Source organism: Patagioenas fasciata, chromosome 12 (genome assembly GCF_037038585.1).
Source record: "Patagioenas fasciata isolate bPatFas1 chromosome 12, bPatFas1.hap1, whole genome shotgun sequence".
NCBI lineage: Eukaryota > Metazoa > Chordata > Aves > Columbiformes > Columbidae > Patagioenas > Patagioenas fasciata.
In genome coordinates this window covers 11,864,630-11,888,347 of record NC_092531.1, presented here as the reverse complement: position 1 = coordinate 11,888,347, position 23,718 = coordinate 11,864,630, and the positions used below count along the sequence as shown (strand labels likewise).

The 23,718-nt window shown below is 42.1% G+C and overlaps 2 protein-coding genes across 2 annotated transcripts in view; one reads left to right on the top strand and one right to left on the bottom strand.

The window, feature by feature from the left end:
- The window catches only part of ADAM10 (ADAM metallopeptidase domain 10), a 45,651-nt gene extending 30,584 nt beyond the window's left edge, over positions 1 to 15,067 (bottom strand). The window contains 2 exon segments of the mRNA XM_065847411.2: positions 3,842 to 3,992; positions 14,805 to 15,067. Coding sequence (XP_065703483.1) covers positions 3,842 to 3,992; positions 14,805 to 14,859 — 206 coding nt within the window. The 5' untranslated portion in view covers positions 14,860 to 15,067.
- A 1,675-nt stretch (positions 15,068 to 16,742) lies between these two features.
- MINDY2 (MINDY lysine 48 deubiquitinase 2) overlaps positions 16,743 to 23,718 on the top strand; it is a 28,012-nt gene continuing 21,036 nt past the window's right edge. The window contains exons 1-2 of the mRNA XM_065847026.2: positions 16,743 to 17,562; positions 23,158 to 23,215. Coding sequence (XP_065703098.1) covers positions 16,888 to 17,562; positions 23,158 to 23,215 — 733 coding nt within the window. The 5' untranslated portion in view covers positions 16,743 to 16,887. The remainder of the gene's footprint in view (positions 17,563 to 23,157; positions 23,216 to 23,718) is intronic.

The following is a 23,718-nucleotide window of genomic DNA, read 5'->3' as shown; positions in this document are numbered from 1 at the left end:
TTTGTTATTTTTGTGTGTTTGGTGTGGGTTTGTTTTTTTCGGGGGGTGTGGGGTGTGCGTGTGTTAACTGGCAGGGAGAGGAGGGGAAAGAGCGGAAGATGTGCAGTAAATTCAAAAGCTACTTTACGCCAAGAACTTGGTTGGATAATATTAACACTGTGCATTCATTAACTTTGCCCGAACCCTCCCCGGACTCAAAGGGCACCTTAAATTAACTCAAACACTCAATAAAAACTGGCAGGTGGAAGAGCAATGATACATAACCAGGATTGTTTTAAAACTTTCTGTTCCTTCCAATTTGAAGCATTATAGAAATGAGCACATTTTGCACCACAGGTGAAGCAATAATATCAACTCATCTAAACAACACTCTTTTTGATTTAAAAGAATTACTAGGTATTCGTAGCTTAGTTTCAGTAATTTTAACTGCCCTATTAAGCTAGTGTTCTAGCATGGAATAGTGGCCTGTTTGGTTCAATTCAGGCATTGCATCTGCCATAACAAATTGTATTTTAGATTACCCAACAAAAGTTTCAAAAAATTACTGTTCTTAACAGTGTACTGTGTAGCATTTAACTTTCACATGAAGGTGAAATAAAGCAGGATTTCTAAACAATGATGTTATATACCCATTTGTAGAACTACTTAGTTTTGTGTGAAAAAAGGTAGCTTTGGGTTTAATTCCATTATTGCAGTCTCTGTTTCACTATTAAACTGTTACTGGCCCATGATCAAAGAGCCACTTTAACTTGGTATCAATATATAATATTTCTATTAGTTTTTTTTCTCCTTTTTCAACAAAACAGTGCTATGAAATATAGTTCTTAAATCCAAACAGTCTACTGAATAGTTGCCACTTACAAGTTCACTGTCCAGAAGACTAGCAGCTATGAGTATTTTATGTTTGTGTAAGTCTGATGAATGCTAATCTGGCATACGCCAGCACTGCCACTGAAAACGGTAGTATTGTGTTTTCCCTCACCACTTCTGCTTACTTCTGCACCCTTTCTTCTCGCAGCAAGTTTGCTTATATACAGAATTCAACGAGAAATTAAACTGACCAAAAAAGAACCACCCAAATCACTTTCCCATCCCGACTGGCCGCGTGACCAACAGGTGCTTCCTCTGGCCCAGACGGAAAGATGAGGTTGATAAAGTCCACCCTGGTACCAGAGATACAGGCGAGGAACCACTGTGGCCCAGCGAGCTGCACTGGGTGTTTCAGCACTGAAGGGCAGGAAACATCAGACAGCTTTTCCACTGCTTCCTACCGAACACAGCCACTTCTGCAGAAGTCAACTCAGACCACAAGATTACAACTTCGGTACTTACAAGTAGCAGTTGTTCAGTATTTTTGTTAAGGAGCTGCAAGCGGGACAGCTGTGTGCCAATACACCACTACACCTGGACAAAGTCTTAACTAACCACTTAGTGTAACATCATTAAAAAAAAAAAGAGGTTTAAATTTTCAGAATCTCAAACCTCACATTGACCGAATGCCTTTAAGTTTCATCACCTGTATTTAAAGAAAACATGTTAAGAGTCCATGGGTTAACTCAAAATGGTTTAAGTATTTTGCAAAAGCTTTATTTCCTACCTTAGCACAAAGTAATCAGAATATTTGACAGAAAGGTTTTAATGTTGTCATTCTCAGTGATGACATATATTCACAGTAAACTAGCTACAAGTATAAAAAGGCAATCCTATTTATAGTTTTTCTAACTGCTATACATCTTCAAAACTACTAAGTAGACTGTATGAAGTAAAAAACAATTCACCTGATCCTTCCTAATTCACATTTAAAGAAAAAAGAAAATATTTTGTAAGAACATACTCTGACTGATCGACAGGAATTTGTGGATTAAGTTTACAGGCTGTCAGTTATGTTCTCTTTGGCAGGAAGTGTTACATGTGTCACAGGAAAACTACCAAAATCCTAAACTATGGACTGTTTTGACCTTATGGTAAGTTTCCATTCAGCTTCCTCAGTTAATGATGGATTTGTGCCTCAGAGCATAGGGACTTAGAATCAATTCCACATACAAACACCAACACTTTCCTGCATGAGTAATAGTAGCTGCTATCAAAATCTTTACAAACCTGTTTGTCTAAGGTCTGGTGTGACTAAGAGCCATAAAGCAATAGAGGAAATATTTTTTAGACCTCATTATCATAGGTACGGTTAACATTTTTATATGATAAGGATTTTCAGGCCACCTTATTAACATAGATAGAACGTACAGGGAAAGCTACGGGCTCTGTTTTACAGCTGAGTATTATGGGATCTTTACCAATGACAAGATGACCTGCTCAAACAGACTGCAATGTAGATGGTTCCCAGAAAAAACTGTCTCATCCTCCGTTCATCACCCTTTGAAGTCATAGCAGGGCTTTTTTGCGAAATAATTTTCAGCTGGATCAGTTCCCAGAGCCTATTCCTTCCATGGTTTTAAGACTACTAGTGCTAGCAGAAAGCTGATGCTGGCAATGCAGTCAGGCCTGTTCCTCTCTGCAGTAGTACACACTTTGGTAAACCAAAATTAACCATCAGTCTGCAGCTTACGAGTAGCAGCATTAGACTGAACCTAATCTTCACTGTCTTGCAACCTTCCTGGAGATTTAATTTAAAAGTGGAGAGGCTTACAATATGAGGAGCCTTGAAACACTATACTCTGCAGTCTGGTTTATTAGAACAATTTAATAGCAAAGACTAGAGATTGCCTGTGAAGCTACAGCAGAGACAGCAGCAATATGGCTCTTCTTTATATAATAAAATTCCCTGGACTAAAAAACCCACAAAATGTTATTTTAAGGACTTAGAATTCAGAATTTGGGTTGCAGTTTTACAGCAGTTACAAATACAACGCCAATGCTAACTTTTTGGAAGCATGCACTAAAATTCAGTCATTACATTATACACCTCCGGTAGCAACTTCACTCCCTGAAGAAATTACAAGCTGGCACAGAAGCAAAACACCCATAAAACAATGTTCCAAACAGATCCAGAGGACCTGGTTTTACCTTTGCTCTGTCAAACTTCTTATGTTTCTATATCTGGCTAGCAATTATTTATCAAGTTCTAATTACTTAAATTGTAACTGAAATAATTATAAAAGCAAGGGCATAACATATTCCTCAAATACATTAAATAGGTAGTGGTGCTGCAAAGGAGGGAGTCAAAGAAACAAAGATACAGACACAAATATTTTAGCTTTCTTACTGTTTCTCCTCAGCTATACGGAATGCAGGAAATTCTCAAGTACAAACAGACCTTCCTAAATGAAACCTACAAATTATACTCCAGTTGCTCACATTGAATATCTAACTTTTGTACTGGATCTTACAATCACATGATAAATGCAAGGCAAATCAAGCCTCGTAACAGCAATTATGCTTTCCCCATGTCAAATAATTGCTAAATTCCACAACAGAACAGAAAATAGATGGCTCCATTACACAAGAAGCAGAATACTTTTTTGACCTACTCTGTAATTTTAAACACAATTTGAAATTTTACTTTTCCTCAATTGAATCTCCTCAGGCAGTGTGGCATTATAAACTCAGAATCAACTTCCATTCTGTTCCCAATACAATTTCACTGTTGAAACTTCAAAGTGCACGAATAGTTACTACCAGAAGTTTGAATGAGTGATTACAAGCAACAATTTCACACTTATACCGGACGACAAACACTTCATAGAAACTCTAAGCACTGTATTTTAGTGTATTCTAGCCAACATTAATCTGATGACTGTATTTCACCATTTACATTCCACTATATAATTAAAACACATACATGAATAAAACATTCTAAACAAATACCTTTAAAAATATTACTAACCTTCCATGAGCATGAAAATCTAGGCGCAAGAACTGATCTTCATGCGATACTGCTCTTTTGGCACGCTGGTGTTTTTGGTGTAACAGATCCACATCGTAAGACAATCCTTCGTAATGTCTAATGTACTTATTCAGAGGATTTCCATACTGGCCTGAAAAGAAAAAAAAGTAAGGTTTATCTTGTCTGAGAAATTACTAAGGTTACAACCACACTACCAGGTATGGCAGATCTGTGGTGCAAAACAGTTGGTGATGAGGCCCCAACTTCCACATTATATGCAATTTAGTTTTCCTTTTTCTTCCTTGTATGCTTCAGATTCATTCTACTCTGGTCCCACAGACTGATGGCACACTAGCAGTTAGTGTCTCAGGTGGACTCGGAAGGCGTCTTCCATTTTAATTTCAATCAAAATGAGTACAGTTAATTTAGTCTAAAACTACTCAGCAATGCAAACTACATCGTAGACAGGAATGTTTGAGAGATGTTTCAGAAACACACTCCTGATCCAAACATGAAAAGTGCAACAGCTGAACATCTTTCTTCTGGTTCCCTAGAAGAACTGTATTTCCAGCCTCACTCTGCACTCATGACAAAGCGTCTGCTCAGAATGCCAAATATCCAGAAAAATGAAGAGCAAATCATGCCACCTAGCAACAGAACATTTTGCATCACATGGAATGTTCTATCCCATGGAAAAGTTTTATTAAAGATGTATCTCCAAAGACACAGATTCAGTTCAGTCTATTTTGGACACTCCCAAGACACTTGCATTAAGAGTGCCTGACAGAAAAAAAGGGAAAGATTTTGGTCCTCCCATCCTGACAGAAGAAGGGACACGCAGAACTGAGCAGAGGCACTAGCACTTGAGAGCTTTTCATAGATCTATAATACGCATACAGAGGACCACCGTATCAGCTCTGCATTTACACCAGAAATTAAACATTTCACTATAAGACAGTATTTTTCACTCCAAGGTTAGCATTAGCAGGTCAGTAACAGGAGAGCAAATGCCTTGTGCTGCCCAGACACGTGTCAGGCACACTGCTGAGATGCACTTTTGCCTACCAAACAGCCAACAGGACAGCAACCGCAAGAACTGAAACCGTAAAGAAATTAATATAGCACTATTTTCCTTCCGATGAGGAGCCACTATATGCTCTACAGACATTTGGTTAATTCTGTCTTTGGTCACTTCTCCCAATTAAGTGCACAGTTTTTAGCCAGGATTCATCATCTTATTAGTTAACACATCCCAAGCAATCATATAAATGTGAGCACAATAAATCAACAGTACAGCATTTATTTCATGAGAAGGAGATTTTCATAGCCTGATCACCAAAGTCTCCATCCCCTGATTCGGCACATTCAACACTGATGATCTTTTCAAGTCTTACCACATTTTTATCTTAAACACCAGCACTAGAACACTACGCATGAAAAATACTTCATCTACCTGCCAAAAGTAAACACAAATGTTATGGAAGGAATTAGTAAAAGGAAGTGATTCAGCAACTGCGATCAGAGACCAAAAAAGACAGAAGTTCCAACAGTAGAAAATAATGTGGATAAATAGAAAAAACCAAAACAACACACAATTCGTGGAGCAAACCACTGCATCTTTGCAGTGGAGACAGTGCACACAGTATTTTACATACACTGCGAAAAATAAGTTTTAAAACAGTTTCTATTTAAAATATCCAACCATAAGGAATTAGTTTAGAATCTACAGTCAAAATTGAGATAATTTCAGTGGTTCTGATTTCAAAGCCAGGTTCTATGTGACCTAAATTATGTCATGTTTCTTGATGTACCAAACATTTAAGCCAGCAAAGAATTAGAGATATTAAATGTATATTTTCAAAACTCCAAGGAGTAATTGTATGTTTTCATACATAACTTTTATCAGCACCTAGCATGCCAACATTCACCCTATTTGAAACAAAGCCTTGCAGTATTCTTCTACACAGTTTACCCATAAAACATACAATTCTTTTGTCTTGTAACTCCACAGAAGCACCTATTTGATACACAAAGTAGCTTCTGTAACAATCACTTAAAGGCAAACACCATCTCTTACAGTTTTATTATGCAAAAAGTCTAGTTTTCTTTTAAGCAGCCTGTGACAGCAAGATATTGCCAAATATATATGGAGAAGGAATCTTTCAGCACGGTGACTGTTCAGTAAAAATTTCCATACAAATTCTTAACCACATGGCCCTTTGATAAAGCAGATTCCAAAATTTTAGGTGTTTAGTGAACTATATGATTTTATTGAAATAAATCAGCCCTATCTTTTTAGTTCACCGAGATGCAATGTGGCGATACAAAGATAAACTGAGTGCAGCAAATGTATAATAATAATTTTTACTAGCTGTAACACATCTTTCACAAAAAGGACAGACAAATTCAACTGTCAACCCCTTCATTTAAGAAGAGACAGACCTGATATAAAACCAAATTGTCTATTGAAAGATGTGGTATACAAACACAATCTTATCTACACTAAGAATATGAGATTAGAACACAGAACATGCAAGTTGCTTGTTTTCCAGTTACAGGTTGAATCGGTAATCTTCAGACATGTCCTCATGACGAGTATGACATTTGTTTCCGTGTCACAGTAACAGCATTTCATAGTACTTAGTACTACATTCAAGGTTGGGCAGCCACAATCCATGGTATAACGCTGTGCACCAGTTTCTGCCTCAAGGACGTATGAACTTGCTTTTTTCCCTTTCATTTTCTCTTCCGCTTTGTTACTTTTTCACTGCATGTTATTCTTACTTGATTGTACACCAGTGTTTGCCCCGTTGTTCCTGGCTCCCCACCTGACTTCAAAGCCCTCCTTTCCTTCCTCTACCTCCTCCTTAAGGAAGGGAAGAAATCATTCAGTTCATGTATCATTTTTCAAGAACCTGACTTGAGCTATCATCTTTTTTTCTCCCAAAAGAAATAACAGAATACAGCATTTGAGAGATCAAATAGGAAGTCAAATCTCCAATTTTCTCTAGAATTCTTAATTCTGTAAGAAAAAGCAGGATCTCTCGTAATCAGTGTAACCTCAGATCAATCTAAATGTGAGAATTTTTTGAGATTTCATGCAATATTTTTCTTTAGATATCTATACTGACAAGGTCCAGAGAGGCTCAATGAAAGACAAGTGTATCCCAAAGCTCTTCCTCAGTAATGTCACATTTTTCAAAGAAAAAAAATCTTGGTATTGTACCCAGAACACAATTTTGTAAGCAAAAAAAAAACCCAAATTTGCCTTTCCGTGTATTTATTTTCATGAGGTCGCCTTTAAATTAAGATCACAAATTTCTCAGTACCCGTTTCTTTTCAGTGGATTTGAATGTCTGATCACCAATAAGCTCAATGAGCAACATGAAAGATCACTAAGTAAGTAAATTAACACTTCCAAATGCATCGCTTGCATTTAGCAGCAATGTGCACAAGATGACACTGCCATATCTTTTTAAAATTCAAGTAATTATATACTGCAGATAAACCACATTCAGTTTTCCTTACAGTACTGTAGGCTTCTGCAAATGTTGATTCTTCAGCATCAACTGCAAATATAGTCAAATAACAAAATCTCATTCTAATTTCCTCTCAGTGTTCTTCTCAAAATACAAGTCCGTTCTCATCCACCTTTGCAGAAGCCTCCTAGCTGTCTTAAACAGCTATAAAATCTGTGATTTACACATATCAACATAAATTCGAATCCAAATAAGACACAGGATGAATCCAAAGTTTCAGCAACCAGCATGAGGAACTGAGGACGAAGGACATTGCCCTTCTTCCTACAAAACAAAGCAGAAACGCCTCTATGGCTCAAGAACTCCAATAAACCAAACAAGATTAGCCTGAGTCCACTTGTTACACCAGACTAATGCACAATATACATTAGACTGACTCCACGCACATGCTTTTCAATTCCATGTACATGACCCCAAAGTGGCAACTTTAAAGCTTCAGAATTAACTGATACAAGTGAAACTTCGTTAAGGTTTTAACTTTAAAATTAACCTAAATCTAGAATATGATACTACTAACTCACTTTAAAGCCTTTACTAAAACTAAGGAGTTAGTATGCTGCAGAACGCGTAAACTTCTGTGCTCCATAATCCAAAGACTATTTATCAAGTTAAAATTATCTTCAACTTTTCTGTGGTAGGAGGCTTCTAATAATGCATTCCTTAAACAGCCATAGGCCATTTTTTTCTTAGTATTGCAAGGTACCCTTTGAACAGCGTCAGGCATCTAGGAAAAAAAAAGTTTTAAAGCATGACAACTTTCTGAAGACCTAATAATGCTTTGCACCTGATCCAGGCCTCATGGCCATGGGAAAAGCTGGGAGACTGCACCCGACTGAGTCACAACAAATAGTTCTTAAGTGCTAGCTACTGTGACAAGACAGCAGAAGACCATTGACACTAAAAAGTTGTATAACTGTTCTCTGCTAAACAAAAGCAGAGAGAGTTTTAAGTAAAAAACTTTGTTCTTAACCAAAACACGTATGCTTTCCGTGATCACACTGGCAAACAATGCTATCTCCTCTTTCTCCAAAACTTAAACAACTCCTTATGCTCTAAGTACTCTCATAGTGAACACTTAACACAGACACTCTTGCTGCTCCCACCTTCGTAAACCCAACAGCTGCATAACACCTATAGTATGTACCACTTCTTAGGTTTTCTAAAAAGGGACTTCAGACAGGGTTGAAATCAAGGCTTCAAACTTAACATTTACTTTCACCTCCAGAAGCATGTAGAACATCAACATGGCTACAGCATTCAAAATCTGCAACTGATACACAACCGCCTTCTAATAAAAGCAGCTACATATCAAGTTATTACCCTATTCACAAAGATAGCTTAAAAACTAACTCAACCTTGGTAACAAGAATTTACAGGATTCCTTGGTGAACAATTGTTAAACTGGAAAGAAGACTTCACTGAGGTACATGAAGCAGGTCCAACTGCCAGCTCCAGCTTTTGTAATTAGAAGATCCTGCATCAAAAAGGAAGAAGTCTACCACAGAATCGGAGTAGTGCACCCCAATAAATCATCACAATACCATGAACACAGTTCTCTGTGGCAAACTACTGTGGTTATTTTGTTGGCAAATTAGTGTGGTGGCTTTTTTAATAGAGACTGCGAGACAAATATATTTTGAAATAAGGATATGATCAGGAAGCCTGCAGTAAGGAACATGGAACCATGAGCATCTAGATACAGTTTAAGGGAACTTCTCTACAAATTTCATGTATCATGTTGCCATCAATCAAATATGAAGGACAGCATCACACCTTTCCAAGCAACCTAGTGGAATAAGCCAACATTATACTAAATTATACTAAATGCTACGCTAGTGGACAGAAATCCTTTAGGATACAGACATCTAACAGAGACAATGGGATGGCTTTTGAACCTGACAGCAGAGTCTTCTAAAGACTTGCTAAACTAGATGTGGCATTTCCTATGACAAAATCCCTCCAGGAATGAAGCTTTATTCTCATGGGCTTAGAACCAAATACAAGGAAGGAATTTAAAACAGAATTAGGCAGAACATTTAGGCAAATACCTGAAGGCAACAGTCCCTGTGAAAGATATTTGTGTATGAGGGTTTATATCTCTTCAGCATCCCTAGAGAGCTGTAAATAAAGTATCTACAGTCGCTGCTCTGAACAGACAAAAATCACACCAGATAGGCAGGAGTCTGAGTTATACATTCTCACCTTCTAACTGAGCTCATACAAAGGGTAAAATGCATCACCCCTGGGATTTTAGCTGTGAGCCTCCTGGCACACCTTGAGCGGCTATATATAACAACTGTTTGACGAGGCAGTACCGGCAGCAGAGGAAATGAGCTCGAGAACACTTAAGCCAGTTGCATATAGAGAAGTTCACGGGATCAGATGGGATGCAGCCAGGAGTGCGAGGGAGCTGGCTGATGCTGTTTGGAGGCTATCACCTTTTTGAAAGGTTATGGTGACAGAGGCAGGTTCCTGACAACTGGAAGGCAAACATCAACCCTGTCTTCAAGGAGGAGGGCCTGGAGACCTACGGGCATGTCAGACTAACCTCAGTACCTGGGAAGATAATGGAGGAAATCCTATAGGAGCTATCTTAGTGCACATAAAGAAGACCGGCAATAAACAGTACTGAAAGTTTGGCAACGTAAATACAAACATCTATTACATTTACGCATATTGTGGTAAAAGATGACAACATTTAAGTTCCCATAAGAGGACAAATCAAGCATGCATTGTTTTAAAAGGTGAAGACTTGCACGACAAAAGCAAATAGTTCAAACACAAGTCAAGCTTGCTAGGGGGAAAGAAAAAAAAATAAATCACAGAATACAACTTGATAAACTATCAGAAAGTGTTCAACAGCCAGGCTAACTTACCAAACAACTCTTTTTACTGCAAGTGTCCTTACTGATTCGCAGATTTGAAATGCCAGCATATGATAAATCTCTTTAAGAGAATTATTATTATAATTTAATTATCAAAGCAAGTTGTACTTCTTCAAGATGTTTTCAATGTAGAGTTTATTTATCTTAAAAAAATGTTCCCTTTACATGGGACACTAGAGGGTGTACACAGCACTCAGATTTAGCACTTTTGTGCTTCAGTACACCGAAGGACAGTTATCCTACCATATAGTTCCCAACTTGAATTTCACATTCAGGTTGTAGTTTCATAACTGCCAGCAGAAGGGCAGGTCCTTCTTCATCCATTCCCTTTATGCTCTGCCCTTGTGCTGGCACTATAACTGATACAGCTGAAAACCAGACTTTCTCCACTGATCAAGTTAGTTTTTGTTGAAAGAAATACATGTAAACAAGAAGTCAAGGCAGGATCATTTCCATTCACTGAAAACTCACACTTAGGGCATAGTTAGGCAGTATGGCAGCACCAGTATAAGCAGCACACAAACCTCCACCTTTTTTTTTCCACCCTCTTCCCGCTCACCCAATGCAAGTCCCAGCTCTTCCTCCCCACTAGGCTTGGGTCTGCATACTAAACGAACAGAAGTTATTAATACATGTCAGACAGGAAATGATTAATTTCTTCTGCTTAAATTAGCAGGTTGAATTGGCTCTTCATGCCACCAAACACAAGAAGTGGTGAAGGAGAGGTGGGGACGCATGGCCAGGGCAGGACTGCCAGACAGCAGTAACTCATTACAGTGGCTCTGCCATACTGCACAACCAAACATTTAAATCCATTTGAAAACCAAAATAAGCTGCAGTCTTAGGCTTTTGGGCAATGGCATTTCAAAGTTATTATCTAAACACTTGATTTTATTTACTTTTAATTACCATGGACATTTCTGAAACAACCATCTGACAGCTGCCTTTACCAGAGACAGTCTCATAAAATTCGCAATGCTTTTATTTTAAACCCCAGATAAATGCTGGAGGCTGAGTGCCATGCTAATGAAGGCTAGTATTCTTCTCAATTTATAGCAAGAATGCAAACTAAATCACTCAGATGCTGATAGCTCATAAATGCCTTCCCAGAACTCCCCCATGTGTCCAGAAAAAAACAGAATTTCTCTCATGCTCTTTGGGAAATTGGTAGTTCAATATCCAGCAGCACAAGATACTAAGATACAACCTACAAGTCCTTGCAACATAGAAGAGTGTGCTGTACCAGTGAAAACAATTGATCAGAGATTTGCAGTGATATTCAGCATCTGATCAGCCTAGCCAAAGTATGATCACTCTTGCTAAATCCAAGCTTTTTTTGGGATCTCATTAGTTCTATTTTCTGTATTTTCTATTTCCCTTTCTCCCTGCCCCCCTTTTTTTAATGACCCTCAGGGAGAAGGAAAGGTTTTATCAGTTATTTCCATTCCTCAAAGAACATCCTTATGTACAGATAATTAAGTACTGTTTAATATATCTGCATGCATCTTCATCATATGCAACAAAACACACTATTAAAAGCTGCAGATAATATGCCCAAACTAAGGACCACTTCATACATGTCAGAATTATTAACAGACCCAGCCAGTGAATAGATCCCTTAAGCCAAGTAATTCCAAGGATATTGGGGAAAATGCTGAGATTCACTTTTTATTTTTAAAGAATTCTTAAAATTCAGGGCATTATATACTAGAAGCTAAGATACATGTACCTACTTCAGATAAGTTCTACCTTTCCCCAATTATATTAGAAAAATTGGCATGGCTTTTTCTTCTCACACTATTGAAACTGTATTGAAACTGACCTACTGGGTCACTTGTTTTGTGAAGGCCATATTTATTCAGCAGTAGCAAAGAAACAAAAATGTCTAAGAGCATCCTAAAAGTGATCCAATAGCAAAACTGGATTAAGCTTGTGTTTCAGGGCCTATTAGGCCAAACTGCTGATAACTTATTTGTTTTAACCATAAAAAATACAGTGAACTGTAAAGCAGCATATATACAGACATTGCAGTATACTTCATTACTGCAATGCTAGTGGTCGCTTTTGATTGCATTCCTTTCACATAATTTTAAGATCAATACAAACTACAAAATATTTTTTTTTCTGTCAAAACAAAGATATTTCATTCAGGTATTAAATCACTCTAATCCTTCTCCTCAAATGAACCATCTAAATTATGCTGTACGTTAATATTCTAAATTGCTTATTTTGTGATTCATATCTAACTGTGAACTAAAGGTACAATTGGGTCTTTTAATCTATAATGTATCTTTTATCTAAAGTGTCTGAAGACTATTACAATAGAGTATAAATATGGTATACGGGGAAAAAGCCTGGCATAATTCTGAAAGCAGTGTTAAACAAAGAGGTATCCCGTAAAAATATTCCGATCATAGACTCAACAGACAGAAGAGCATGTTTGTTAAAAAGTGTGGATTAACGGATTTTTCAAAATTATTGCTATTTAATACCTATATAGCTTAAAACTAGACAACTTCACAGCTTCAAGATTCGTGTAAAATTAGTGAGCACAAGATACGCTTTACACAAATGAAACAGAGGTAACTAGCTGGGTTTTCTTCAGTTGTTTCCAGATTGTGCTGCTCTCCCATCATCAAGAATCATGAACTTGCCCTTTTCCACACAAATATTAATGCCTGCCTAGAAGAAGAGCATGCAAATGAAGAACTCTGTTTTTCAGTAAAATAAAACATTTACAGTAATTAAGGAACTCTGGAAAGCTGAACAGTTAAAATAAAAATTTTTAATATTAAAAACTAATTTTAATTCAGCATAAAGTTATGATAAACCTTTCATAATTATATTGAGACTTCTACCAAAAAAAGTTACTTAGGATATTTTGGAGATGTGTATCAGCCATATTTTCTAGATTTCTACCCAGCATTATTAAGCATTCTTTAAAGATTTACCTTTACTGCTGAACACCAAAAGACACATGCTTCTGTTATCTGCTAGTGAGGTGTGCTTCCTAGTGCCAGAAATGTTGAAGGTGCCCATTCTTTCAAAGAAAAAAATTAACAAGCATTTCTAAAATAAAATACACTTCATGAACTTGCTGCTGTATATCCAAAGGACTGCACTTTATATGCTTACTGTGATTTTAACTTAAAAGGTCTATTTGCCTGTCTAGAATTAAAGAGTAGAAACAACCATCACAACTGGCTAATGAATCACTTTGAATTAATTCTGTGCCAGCACAGTTCAGTTCAGAAAACAAAGAGGCCTTGAAAAGTATGCCAATAATTAAGTCTGAAATATCTTGATTGTTTCCAAGAATTTATGACAGAAAAGTCACCATCAAAATCTTCTGTGTGTTGCTGTCCTAATGGTATAAATAACAGGATCAGCTCTAACTACGAAAATCAGCTCACTTTTTACCTCGCAGCTTAGTCACAAGTACAACCTGCTGAAGTTTTCATGCACTTTAATGTTACTTTTTGAGAACGTATAAAAGACCAGGACTTAGGGCTAGAGCCTTTGTTAATCAACCTACATATTGATGTACGTAGACATAGAGCCCAGATAAAGAGAATCGCCAAATGAAACAGAGGAATTAAGTCCTTATCAGCTGCTCCATCCATTCTTCCCTCGAAACACCCTCAGAAACGCACCTTTACTTATTGAAATCTGAAACTAACTCCCTACCATGCCCTGACCAATTGAACATTATCAGACACTGTCAAGAAACTGCCTCAACTGTTCCCTAGTGCTGAAAAACAAGAATGTTCTGAGTCGGAAAGGATCTCCAGGACATAAGAGGAGCCGTTACAGAGTTACACGCCCCCGGTAACTGTTTTTTCGCTGGCCTGGGGGAAAGCGAAGACCCTCTTTGAGGCCACAGTAACGCTGCAGGAAAAGCCCGGGCTCCTCTTTCATTTCCTTGAACTGAACTTTCCGTCAATCCGGGTTCCTGGTTTCGGGGGCAGGGCCGGTCTGTGCGCTCCGCAGGCAGCGGGACACCTGCGCGGGCACCCGCCCCCCGCAGCGGCCGCCGCCGCCTCCCCCTGACAGCAGCTCCCCGGAGCCGCCGGCGGCTGCTCCCGCCCGCGGAACGGTAACCGGGAAACGGCTCCTGGGACCGCGAGAAAAGTCCCGAGGGACTGAAGCGGAGCTGAGAGCAGGGAGCTGGGCAGAAGGGACAGCCGAGCGCGGTGGGGGAGAGGGGCCGGAGAAGAAAGGAGCGGAGAACAGCTGACTCGATCCTCGGCGACGGAAAGTCCCGGAAAGGGGTGGGGGTGCCGGGGCGGCCCAGGCGGCGGGGCAAGAGGGCCCGGGCAGGACGGTGAGGACCGCGCGCGGGAGTGGGCGACGGGAAGGAGAGCCCAGCCGGCAGCCTGCCGCGGCCTGCCGCCCCGGGAGCGGGGCCCGCCGCCCAGCCCCGAGCCGCGGCGGGGAGGGAGAGAGGAAGGAAGGGAGCGAGGGAGGTCGGTCGGCAGCCCCCAACCAGGGCTGCAGGCCAGGGCCCCGCGGAGCCGGGCGGGCCCAGCCGCTCCTCACCTCCAGCGCCCGCCGCACAGGAGCACAGCAGGATTATCGTCCCCGCCAGATCCATCTTCGCCGGGCCCAGGCCCTGCCACCGCCTACCCACAGCACATCCGCCCCAGTCGGCGCGGGGATGGGGAGGGGCGAAGCTCTGCACCTCCCTCCGCTTTGTCCCCCGCCGCTCTGCAGGACCGTTTCCGCCCGCGGCTCGGCCCGGCGCCCCCCGCCCGGCAGCGCCCCACTCCGCTCCGCTCCCCGCGCCACGACTGCCCCGGCCGCCCGCCCCCGCCCGCGCGACGCCACCGGCGGGGCGGGGCCGCAGGGCACGCCCAGGACGCGCGAGCCGCCCCGCCTCCCCACGCTGCGCGCAAGGGGCGGGCTCGGCGGAGCAGAGTTCGGCGCTGCCGGGCGGGGACGGGGCTGGGGGGCCGGGCCGATTGTGTTATCTCGGCAGCAAATCAGGGCGGGCCCCGGCCGCCGGTCCGCCCGAGGCACAGCGGCAGGGCCGCCCCGGCCGCACGATTTTTTCCCGGCAGAAGCAGGCGAGCTCACGCCTGCCGCCGCCCAGGGGCTGCCTGCGGAGCGGAGCGGCGGCCTCCCGGGTCCCCGAAGGGCCCTGGCAGTGCCGTTTGCCATCATGAAGTTTTACGAAAGTGTAAACGCATCGCATCAGCTGGGTTCTTTTATCCCTTCGTCAGATGCACGTTTTTCTTTGCAGAAACTAATATACTTACTTTTCGAGTTTTACTTTAGGTCACCTATTTCTCTTGGTGCTCCGTGTGCTGTGAAACATTGCAGTCCTCCCACGGAACAGGCATTTCTTCATTTTGAGGCTGCGTTGAACAACCTTCACAAGTGTAAAGGAAAATTCTCCAATGAAGACAAAAATGTGAGCCGTTTAGACAAATGTTTCATTTCATATATGTTAATGTGCTACTTCTTTCATTCGACTACGATAACTCAAATATATTTTTATATTAAGGTTTGTGATGAGCTTCTCAGTTTATTGCCACTCCACTTCTATTTGTGCTTTTCCTTTCTGATTGCTCTTACAGCACAAAAAACCCTTACTCTGCTAACACTGTTACAGTAAAGTTGTTATGCAAACACATACATAGAAGCACAATTACAATAGTGGTACTTCAGATAAGGCTGGTAAAGTTGATGCAACTGTTTACAAAGAGCTTACACGAGAGAACTGCTGAGAACAGAAAAAGAGTTGAATTCTTATCTTCCCAAAACTGTACTTAAAGCTGAAGGTTTCTACAGAAGGAAATAGACTCATTAGGTAGAAGTATAATATAACTGCATTAGTTCTTAAATTATGTCACTCTCACCACGATCGTGCTTTTATAACACAAACATCTAACAAACGGCAATTAAAAGCACTGAAAACGTTTAGAAAAGCTGCCCCCTCCCTGAGGAGCGCTCGTCCCAGGGGCTGTCACTGCTCCCGCCGCGCTCCACTTCAGCGCCCGCGGGCGGCCGGGCACCGGCGGGGCGCGGCGCTGTTCATTGCACATCTCGCGCATGCGCGGCCCCGCCCCCGCCACCTTCCGGCAAAACAGGTGGGCGGGGCAGCGTCGCGGTTTCCGCTCCGATTCCCGTTGGCGGCTGCCCCGAGCACTGGGGCGGGGGCCTGTCCTGCCCGGGAGAGGGGTCCCCCGGTGCTTGCGCCGCTTCAGCCGCGCGTCCTGAGGCGGCCGCAGCCGCTCCGCGCGCCCCGGGACGCAGGCACGGCCCTGCCTTGCGGCTGCCGCGCCCCGTGCTGCCCCTCCCGGGCTCGCGCCGGGCTCCACACGCCTTTCACGCGACTCGCGGGCGCTCTCCACCTGTTCCCCGTCCTCCCGCAGCCACCGGCGCCACCATCTCGCTCCCCGCCCCGCCGGCGGGTTCCCCGGCCCCGCCGCCCCGCCCTCGGGGCGCTCCCCCGCCCCGGGCCCCGCCGTGACCTGCGGCTGCTTCCCCCTCCCGCCCACACGTCCCCGGCGGGGCGGAGCCGTCGCTCCTATGATGGCGTCTCGGGCGCTGTTGGCGAAGACTCAGCCGCTGCAGTGCCAATAGAGAGCGAAGGCGCCGGGCGGCCGGCGGGCCGGCCATGGAGAGCCTGGCGCAGCCCCCGCCGCCTCCGGGGTCGCTGAAGAGGGGCGGCGGGGGCCCTGCCAGCCAGCTCCTCTTGGAAGAGGCGGCGGCGGGCGAGGGCGGCTGCAGGGACGGGCCCGCCGCGGCTGAGGAGGGCGGCGGGCGGCGCAGCCCTTCCCTTCAGCTGGCCCCCGCTCCCGTCACGGCCCCTCGGACGGCGTCTCCCTCAGGAGCCACGGAGGACAGCCCACCGGCGGCGGACGGCGCGGGACTGGCGGTGCCGGAGAGCCCCGAAGCGGTGCCTGCCTCCGAAAGCGGTCCTGCGGGGGCCGGCTCCGGGAGCAGTGGGGCTCCCAGCCCCCCGGAGGAGGAGTCCCGGAGCCTAGACTCGCTGGAGTCCTTCTCCAACCTGCACTCCTGCTGCCCAAGCAGCTCCGAGCTCAATAGCGACGCTGAGGAGGCGGTGGTGGCGGGGGCCTCCTCGGGGGGCCCGGCCCCGGAGCCCGCAGGGGACAGGCCCGCGGGGGGTTCGCAGCTCCTCTCCGCCTCCAAGGAGCGCTTCCCGGGCCAGTCGGTCTATCACATCAAGTGGGTCCGCTGGAAGGAGGAGAACACGCCCGTCATCACGCAGAACGAGAACGGCCCCTGCCCGTTGCTGGCCATCATGAACGTGCTGCTCCTGGCCTGGAAGGTACGGGCGCGGCGGGACGCCGGCTGCCGCCATGGCGGGTGCGCGGGGCGGGCGGGGCCGCTGGGGCAGCGCCGTGACCTGGAAGCGCCGGCGGGGAGTGCGGAAAGTGTGCGGGGGCAGCCGTGCCAAAAGCGCCTTAGTGCACCCCGGGAAGTTTGTGCTGGTGAAGATGCAGACTTGTTCTTGCTGTTCAGCACGTATCTCGCATAGGGAGCTCGGGAAATAAATAAATAATGGCTTACAGTCTATTGCCAATATACTATCTAGATGCTGCTGTTATATAGAGATTTACTTTGTTGTCGCCTTAAAATAGAAATCAAAATCTACATGATACTTCACTAAACGGAGCAAGGTATGGTTTGCAGATGTGTGCAGGTTTCGAGTAAGTAAGCATTACTATTTATAACAGTGAAAACATAGGTGGTATTTTGAGAAAATAGGTTATTTTTGTGTGACAAAGTGTGTACAGAGTTGTACAAAATACAGACCTGTACAAGTAATTGCCTGAATAATAGGGATACACTCATGTAGTTATGCAGCATAGATTGTATTTAAATTAACGAGTAAATCGGGTCATGATCAGGTACAGCTTTGAGACCTGGAAGTTCCTGTGTTCTAATAGCCATCATTGATATGGGCCTTCTGTACTCTTAAAATAATTCTCTTTTACTTTATGTAATCAAAATATAACACATAATGTGATTATTAACCTTTATATGTGAAAGGGATATCTGTTGGAGAAGTGTTATGAGGTTGTGTGCATTGCAAAAGGAGGACGAGGGGGTACTTACCAAGAAATGCTGGCAATTCAACCCTGAAAGCTTGATGAGCTGATAGAATAGAGTCACAGAATAGGAAAGCTTTATGGGAATAGTTTTTGTGTTGTAGTATTAAGGGGAATAAATTTGCTATTGAAAGAGTAGAAGGTTGTTTACAGGTGTAACAGGTGATGTAGGAAAAGGCCAAAGTGGAAATAATATTATAAGAATAAATTTGTTTATAGGAAGGTAACTTTCCAGAAGATTAATGATTTGTTTCGAGTTATAGTGTCTGTATGCTTTCCTGAGCAGAACAGCTCATTCATCAAGTTCAGGAAAACTGTGGCTACAGTGATGTAGCTATTTAGCCATTGGTGAAAGCACTGCAGGGAAGTTGTGTGTGATTTTAAGATATTGCCTTATGTAGGTTTTGCCATCCTCAAGAAGGTGTAAAGGTTATCTTAGACTTCAATATTTAACATTTGTGTTCTGTGCTTCCTGTAACATCTAGTGGTGAGTGGAAAGCTTTGGAGAACTTATTCCTTATCATTCTGTGTGCTGGTGTTTTAAAAGAAATAGCTGGTTACAGGATATTCCTTTTTAACCTTTTATTCAATGAAAGCATATCAATGGTACACCGCTGTTCTTGTTGTTTGAATTTAAGTTTTTGGAGGTTTTGTTCTTTAGCATTCTTCCTTTGCACCTTAAATATGATTGTTTTCTTTTAACTGATGTTCTGCTTTGATCAGATATTACATTAGTGAGAATTAAGGTGATATCCAGTTTTATAAGTAGTTGAAAATCAGAATGCCTCGTGGGAATGCCCTACAATGTCTTATTGCTAGGATTACAGTATGGGTTTTCTGTAATTCTGTCTATGTAAAACTTCAGCTGAATTTACATGAGTTGCAGGCAGCTAAATTGGTGAAACTGCCATCGTGGGACTTATTATTTATATGTTTGAGGGTTTTCCTGTTAGCTGGTTGCTTATAATTGGTTTTCCTAATTATTGCCTCTCCAAATTAGCCTTTCTTTTTGACGGTTTGTACTCAAGAGCCATGTTGGCATTGTTTGGCATGGCAAGCTTATTGACAGCTCATCTGCACACCATTGACAGTAGCTGGCTACATACTGAGGCTGAGGATGGACATCCTGACCCTTCTCCTGACCCAAGATCAACACTAGATTGGGTCAGGTAACTATAATTTGGCAACAAGGAAGCAGACCAAGAAATGAAAATATGTGAAAGTAGAGGAAGAATACCATAGCTTATATTGGGTGAAAAGAAGCTATGTGGCAGGGGAAAAAATGGAGTAAGGAGATGAGGAGGGGGAGTAAAAATCACAACAGAGAATAAGAAGGTGAACAGTGAAGATTTGGGCTCTCTTCCCTTTTATCAGCCACCAACTTTCTCAGAACTCTGTCCTGACAAGATTGAGAATTTTGGTCATCTGTAGGTAGTTATGATCTCAGATAACTTCAGCGAATGCATGCAAGTACTCAAAGTTGAGGAACAGTAGTTACAACACTGGTTTTCAGGTTTTCATGAACACTTCCCTTTGCATGGCCAATTATGTGCTTCTCTTATTCCAGAACGGGAGTGATAACCTTGAGATCAAATACTGTGTATCAGCTGTGCTTGTGCAGAAGTGAAAGTTGAATTCACATGATTGTTTATAAGAAATGGCACATAATCAATTTGCTTAGAACCGAAATCTTTATTTACTGCCTAATAATAAGTGGGAAGCCTTCAGAGAGGATATGTGGGCAATAATCACGGAAAAGTTTATGCATAAAAACTCAGATTAACATTTGGAGATATTAAGGAGAACTCACCTTTTCAGGTATTTCAGCTGCTCAAGATGCAACCTTCTTAACCCCATGCTAGAACATTGTTTTAACTATACTAACATTTTTGTGACCTCCTGTTTCTATGTTCCAGTTGCCCTCATTCAAAACAACTTTTTTTGAAATAGCCCTCACTGAGTAAAGGGAGAGTATAGGTAGTATGTTAATTTGCTTAAATGACTGCAATAACAAGAAGACTTAAGATGTACTGTACCTTAGATACATGTGCACTCAAAATGTTTCTTTTTAGTGGTTATGAAAATCTTGTTCATTAATGGAGCAATATTCTCTGTTTGTAGTCATTCATTTTTTTATTATGCCTTTTGGAGGTATTTTTGATATGGGAGTTAAGACGTGTATTTAGAGATACAGGTAAAAAGAGTACTTCAAAAAAATTGACTCTTTTAGAGTGTATGTTCTCATCTGTGAGATACTGGTTTGGCAACACTTGGGCTTTTGGAAATTCTGGAATACTAGCACCTGTTGGGACTCTACAAATTCCTTTTTGATAGTACCAGGTTTTGGAACTAAACTTGTGATAAAACTTCTACTCCTCTACTATCTATTACTTTCAAAGGAGTCTGGTCATATAGCTTTAAGTTGGCAGATTATAGGACCTGTGCTTCTAAATGTTACAATTACGAAATTGCTTTTCTTTTGAAGTGTTTTTGCAGACTGACTGTATAAGCTTAACTTGCAGTTTAGCCTTTAGGCAATAGAGCCAAGGAGTTCTGCTTACAGGGAGATACAGAAATGTTCTTCTGAGTAAAAACAAAACAAAAGTAGCATGAAACCAACTTGAAAAAGTAACTTTTGAGCAAAACAATGTGGTAACTATTTAGGCTTCTGTGATGGAAATGAAAGCAGGAGTATTGAAACAAACATTTAAAGATGTATGTACAAGCATGGGTTGTCTCTTGGAGTAACATAGGACACTGTATTTCCGCTTGTTTAAATATGAAGGCTGCTCAGTTTTTCCTCAGACCTTCGGCTCACTATGTAGTTAAGGTTAGCAATGCAAAGCTTGCTTTTCTAAATACTTTTTGTGACCTTTCTTAGGTGTAGTTCATGCACCACTTTCTAATATCTTCCGTCATTGTGTTAAACTGTAATTTTATGGGGGTAACCTCTTTCAGGATGGACTCGATGGCCATCATCAAATGCTAAAAGCTTAATAAGGGTGCCATGTAATCCTGCTTTGTGTTTCTTAGGTAGGATTTTATGTCATATAGCTGAAGAACTCAGTGTGCCTTAATGCACTGCACAGAAATTACATACCTGAAATATCCAGGGAACAGAAAAAAAGATTGTTTGGGACCATAAAATAAGCCTAAGGGAAAACATAATGTGATAGAAATCTAAATAATATTACTATTGTATTGAGAAGTGAATGCATATGGAATAGCTTGACTTTACAGCTTTTTGTGTAGGAGAATGATCCCAGTAGTGTAGTTGGCAGCATCTTTAAAGTTTTTTTTTGTCACAACCCTCTCAGCCAATGAAAGATTTTGGGAGCTGTGTTCCCTATGTGCCTAGTTCTACTAAAATTTTGATAACTTTTAGAACTGCATGAATTACCTCTTTAGGTGATTGTAACAATTATGTAAGTAAATGTTATATAGCCATTTATGCTTAGATGTATCCAAACTGAGCTGTAAAGAAGAGATAGTGTAAAAAATTTCTAGTTAGAAATTTTTAGTTTGAGGTTATCATAAAAATGGCCTTTTTTTTTTTTGAGGCGCTGAGGACAGTATGTTCCTGCTGATATCCATTTGATTTGTCAGAATATGCAGTGGTAGCGCCTGGTCTGAGTTCTGGCATTGGCTCTTCACATGTGATTGGTCTTTTCTTGTTACTGAGCTAACCTTCCTTATGGACAGAACTTGCACAGATTGCTCAGATGAGCTGGCTCAGCCTCCCAAGGTGAGCTGCTGGTGAGTGGCTGCTGAGTGCTCCGCAGGGCCTTGGCCCGTCCTGCCCGGGCTGTGGGTGAGCGGGGCTGGTAGAGCAGTGGGGCTGGCAGAGCAGCCGGCCCAGGCCGTTCGGAACAGGCAGCTTGCTCTGAGACACTGAGGAAGCCTGGGTCGGGGGACAGGGCAAGGTTATCGCACGGCGGTACGTACTGTCAGGCTATTGTGTGCGAAGTTGATGAAGCTGTTCTCACAAGGCAAGAGGTATTTGTCTGGAGTGCTGAATTCAGGAGAGTTGTATGTTTTAGATCAACATGTTCTTAGCCTATAAATTATAAGCCATTAGAAATTTGCATGGTCCATTTCCATAAACATAGTATTTTTTTAAATGTTAGCTTCTATGCAGGACTGTATCACTCTTTTTTTTTTTTTTTTAAGCCCTTCTGAGGAGCGGGAGTTAAACCAAACCCCGGAGATGTGAGCGCAGGATGGGGCCGGAGGTCATTTCCTCCTGCCTGCGGGAGTCCTGGCTTCCCCACCCCAGCAGCTGCTGCACCTGATTCTCTACAGCCTCTTGCCTGTATGCAGGAGTTTTGAGTTAAAACTTGGTTAGGAGGTATAATGCAGGCAGGGAGTCAAAGACTTTGCTGAATAAGGTGAAGTGTTCTTAGCTAAGTGTGACTACAGTTTCCAGTCAGTTCATCCTGCCTGAGCTGGTGCAGTGAGAACTGGAAAGTCGAGGGGGATGCTGGTGAGAGATATTTTGGTAGGAGTAGGAAGCACTATGCTGCAAACAAGAGAAAGCACTGTGTGCATGTGTTTGCTCTAAAATCCAAAATACCTTTTTTTTTTGGTTTTTGTTTTGTTTTTTTGTTGTGGTTTTTTTTTTTTTTAAGCATCTTCTTGTAACTGTTGTTTAGTGGAGATCCTGGGAAGGTTCTTGGTCCAAGTATGCTAATGCTCTTCTAGATTGACCAGGCAAATGTGATCAGAAGACTTCTGTCTAAAAATACCTTATTGATACTTTCTAAATTGTATTGTTTTGACATTTTAAAGAGCATATACTTTTGCTCTCACAGATTAAGCTGCCACCAATGATGGAAATCATAACGGCCGAACAGCTGATGGAATACTTAGGTTAGTAATTTTCAATTATATGTTATACTTATTAGTGAGTATTATAGGAGGACCTTTTTATTGACTTATTGTTTTATTCTGCTTTACTTGAATGCATGCTTCAAGAAAACTGCTTACAGTATTCAGTTACTCATGTTTTTCCTTAACTGCTTTTAAAAGTTTTCTGTGCTGCTTTCCTAAGTGGTTAGTCTAGTGGTGCAGTTGGTATGGCTTAGTCCACCAACACATTAGTAGATTTAAACTTATTTGTGTCTCTTACAATTTTTTTGTTATAATTCAAATGGTATAGTAAGTCAACTGTGCCCTTGTCAGTAATAACTAATCCTTGGTAGTATAAACCAATTAAAATAACAGGAAAAATTAATTTAGTCATCACAGTGATTTGGGCCTCATTTGCAGGCGCTACTCCCTTATCAGATTCATTGTTTAGCAAAACTGCAGCTGTTTCCATCTGACAAGTCTGTAACTTCAGTAGCCCACAATGATCTAGGTGCTAAAAGTGC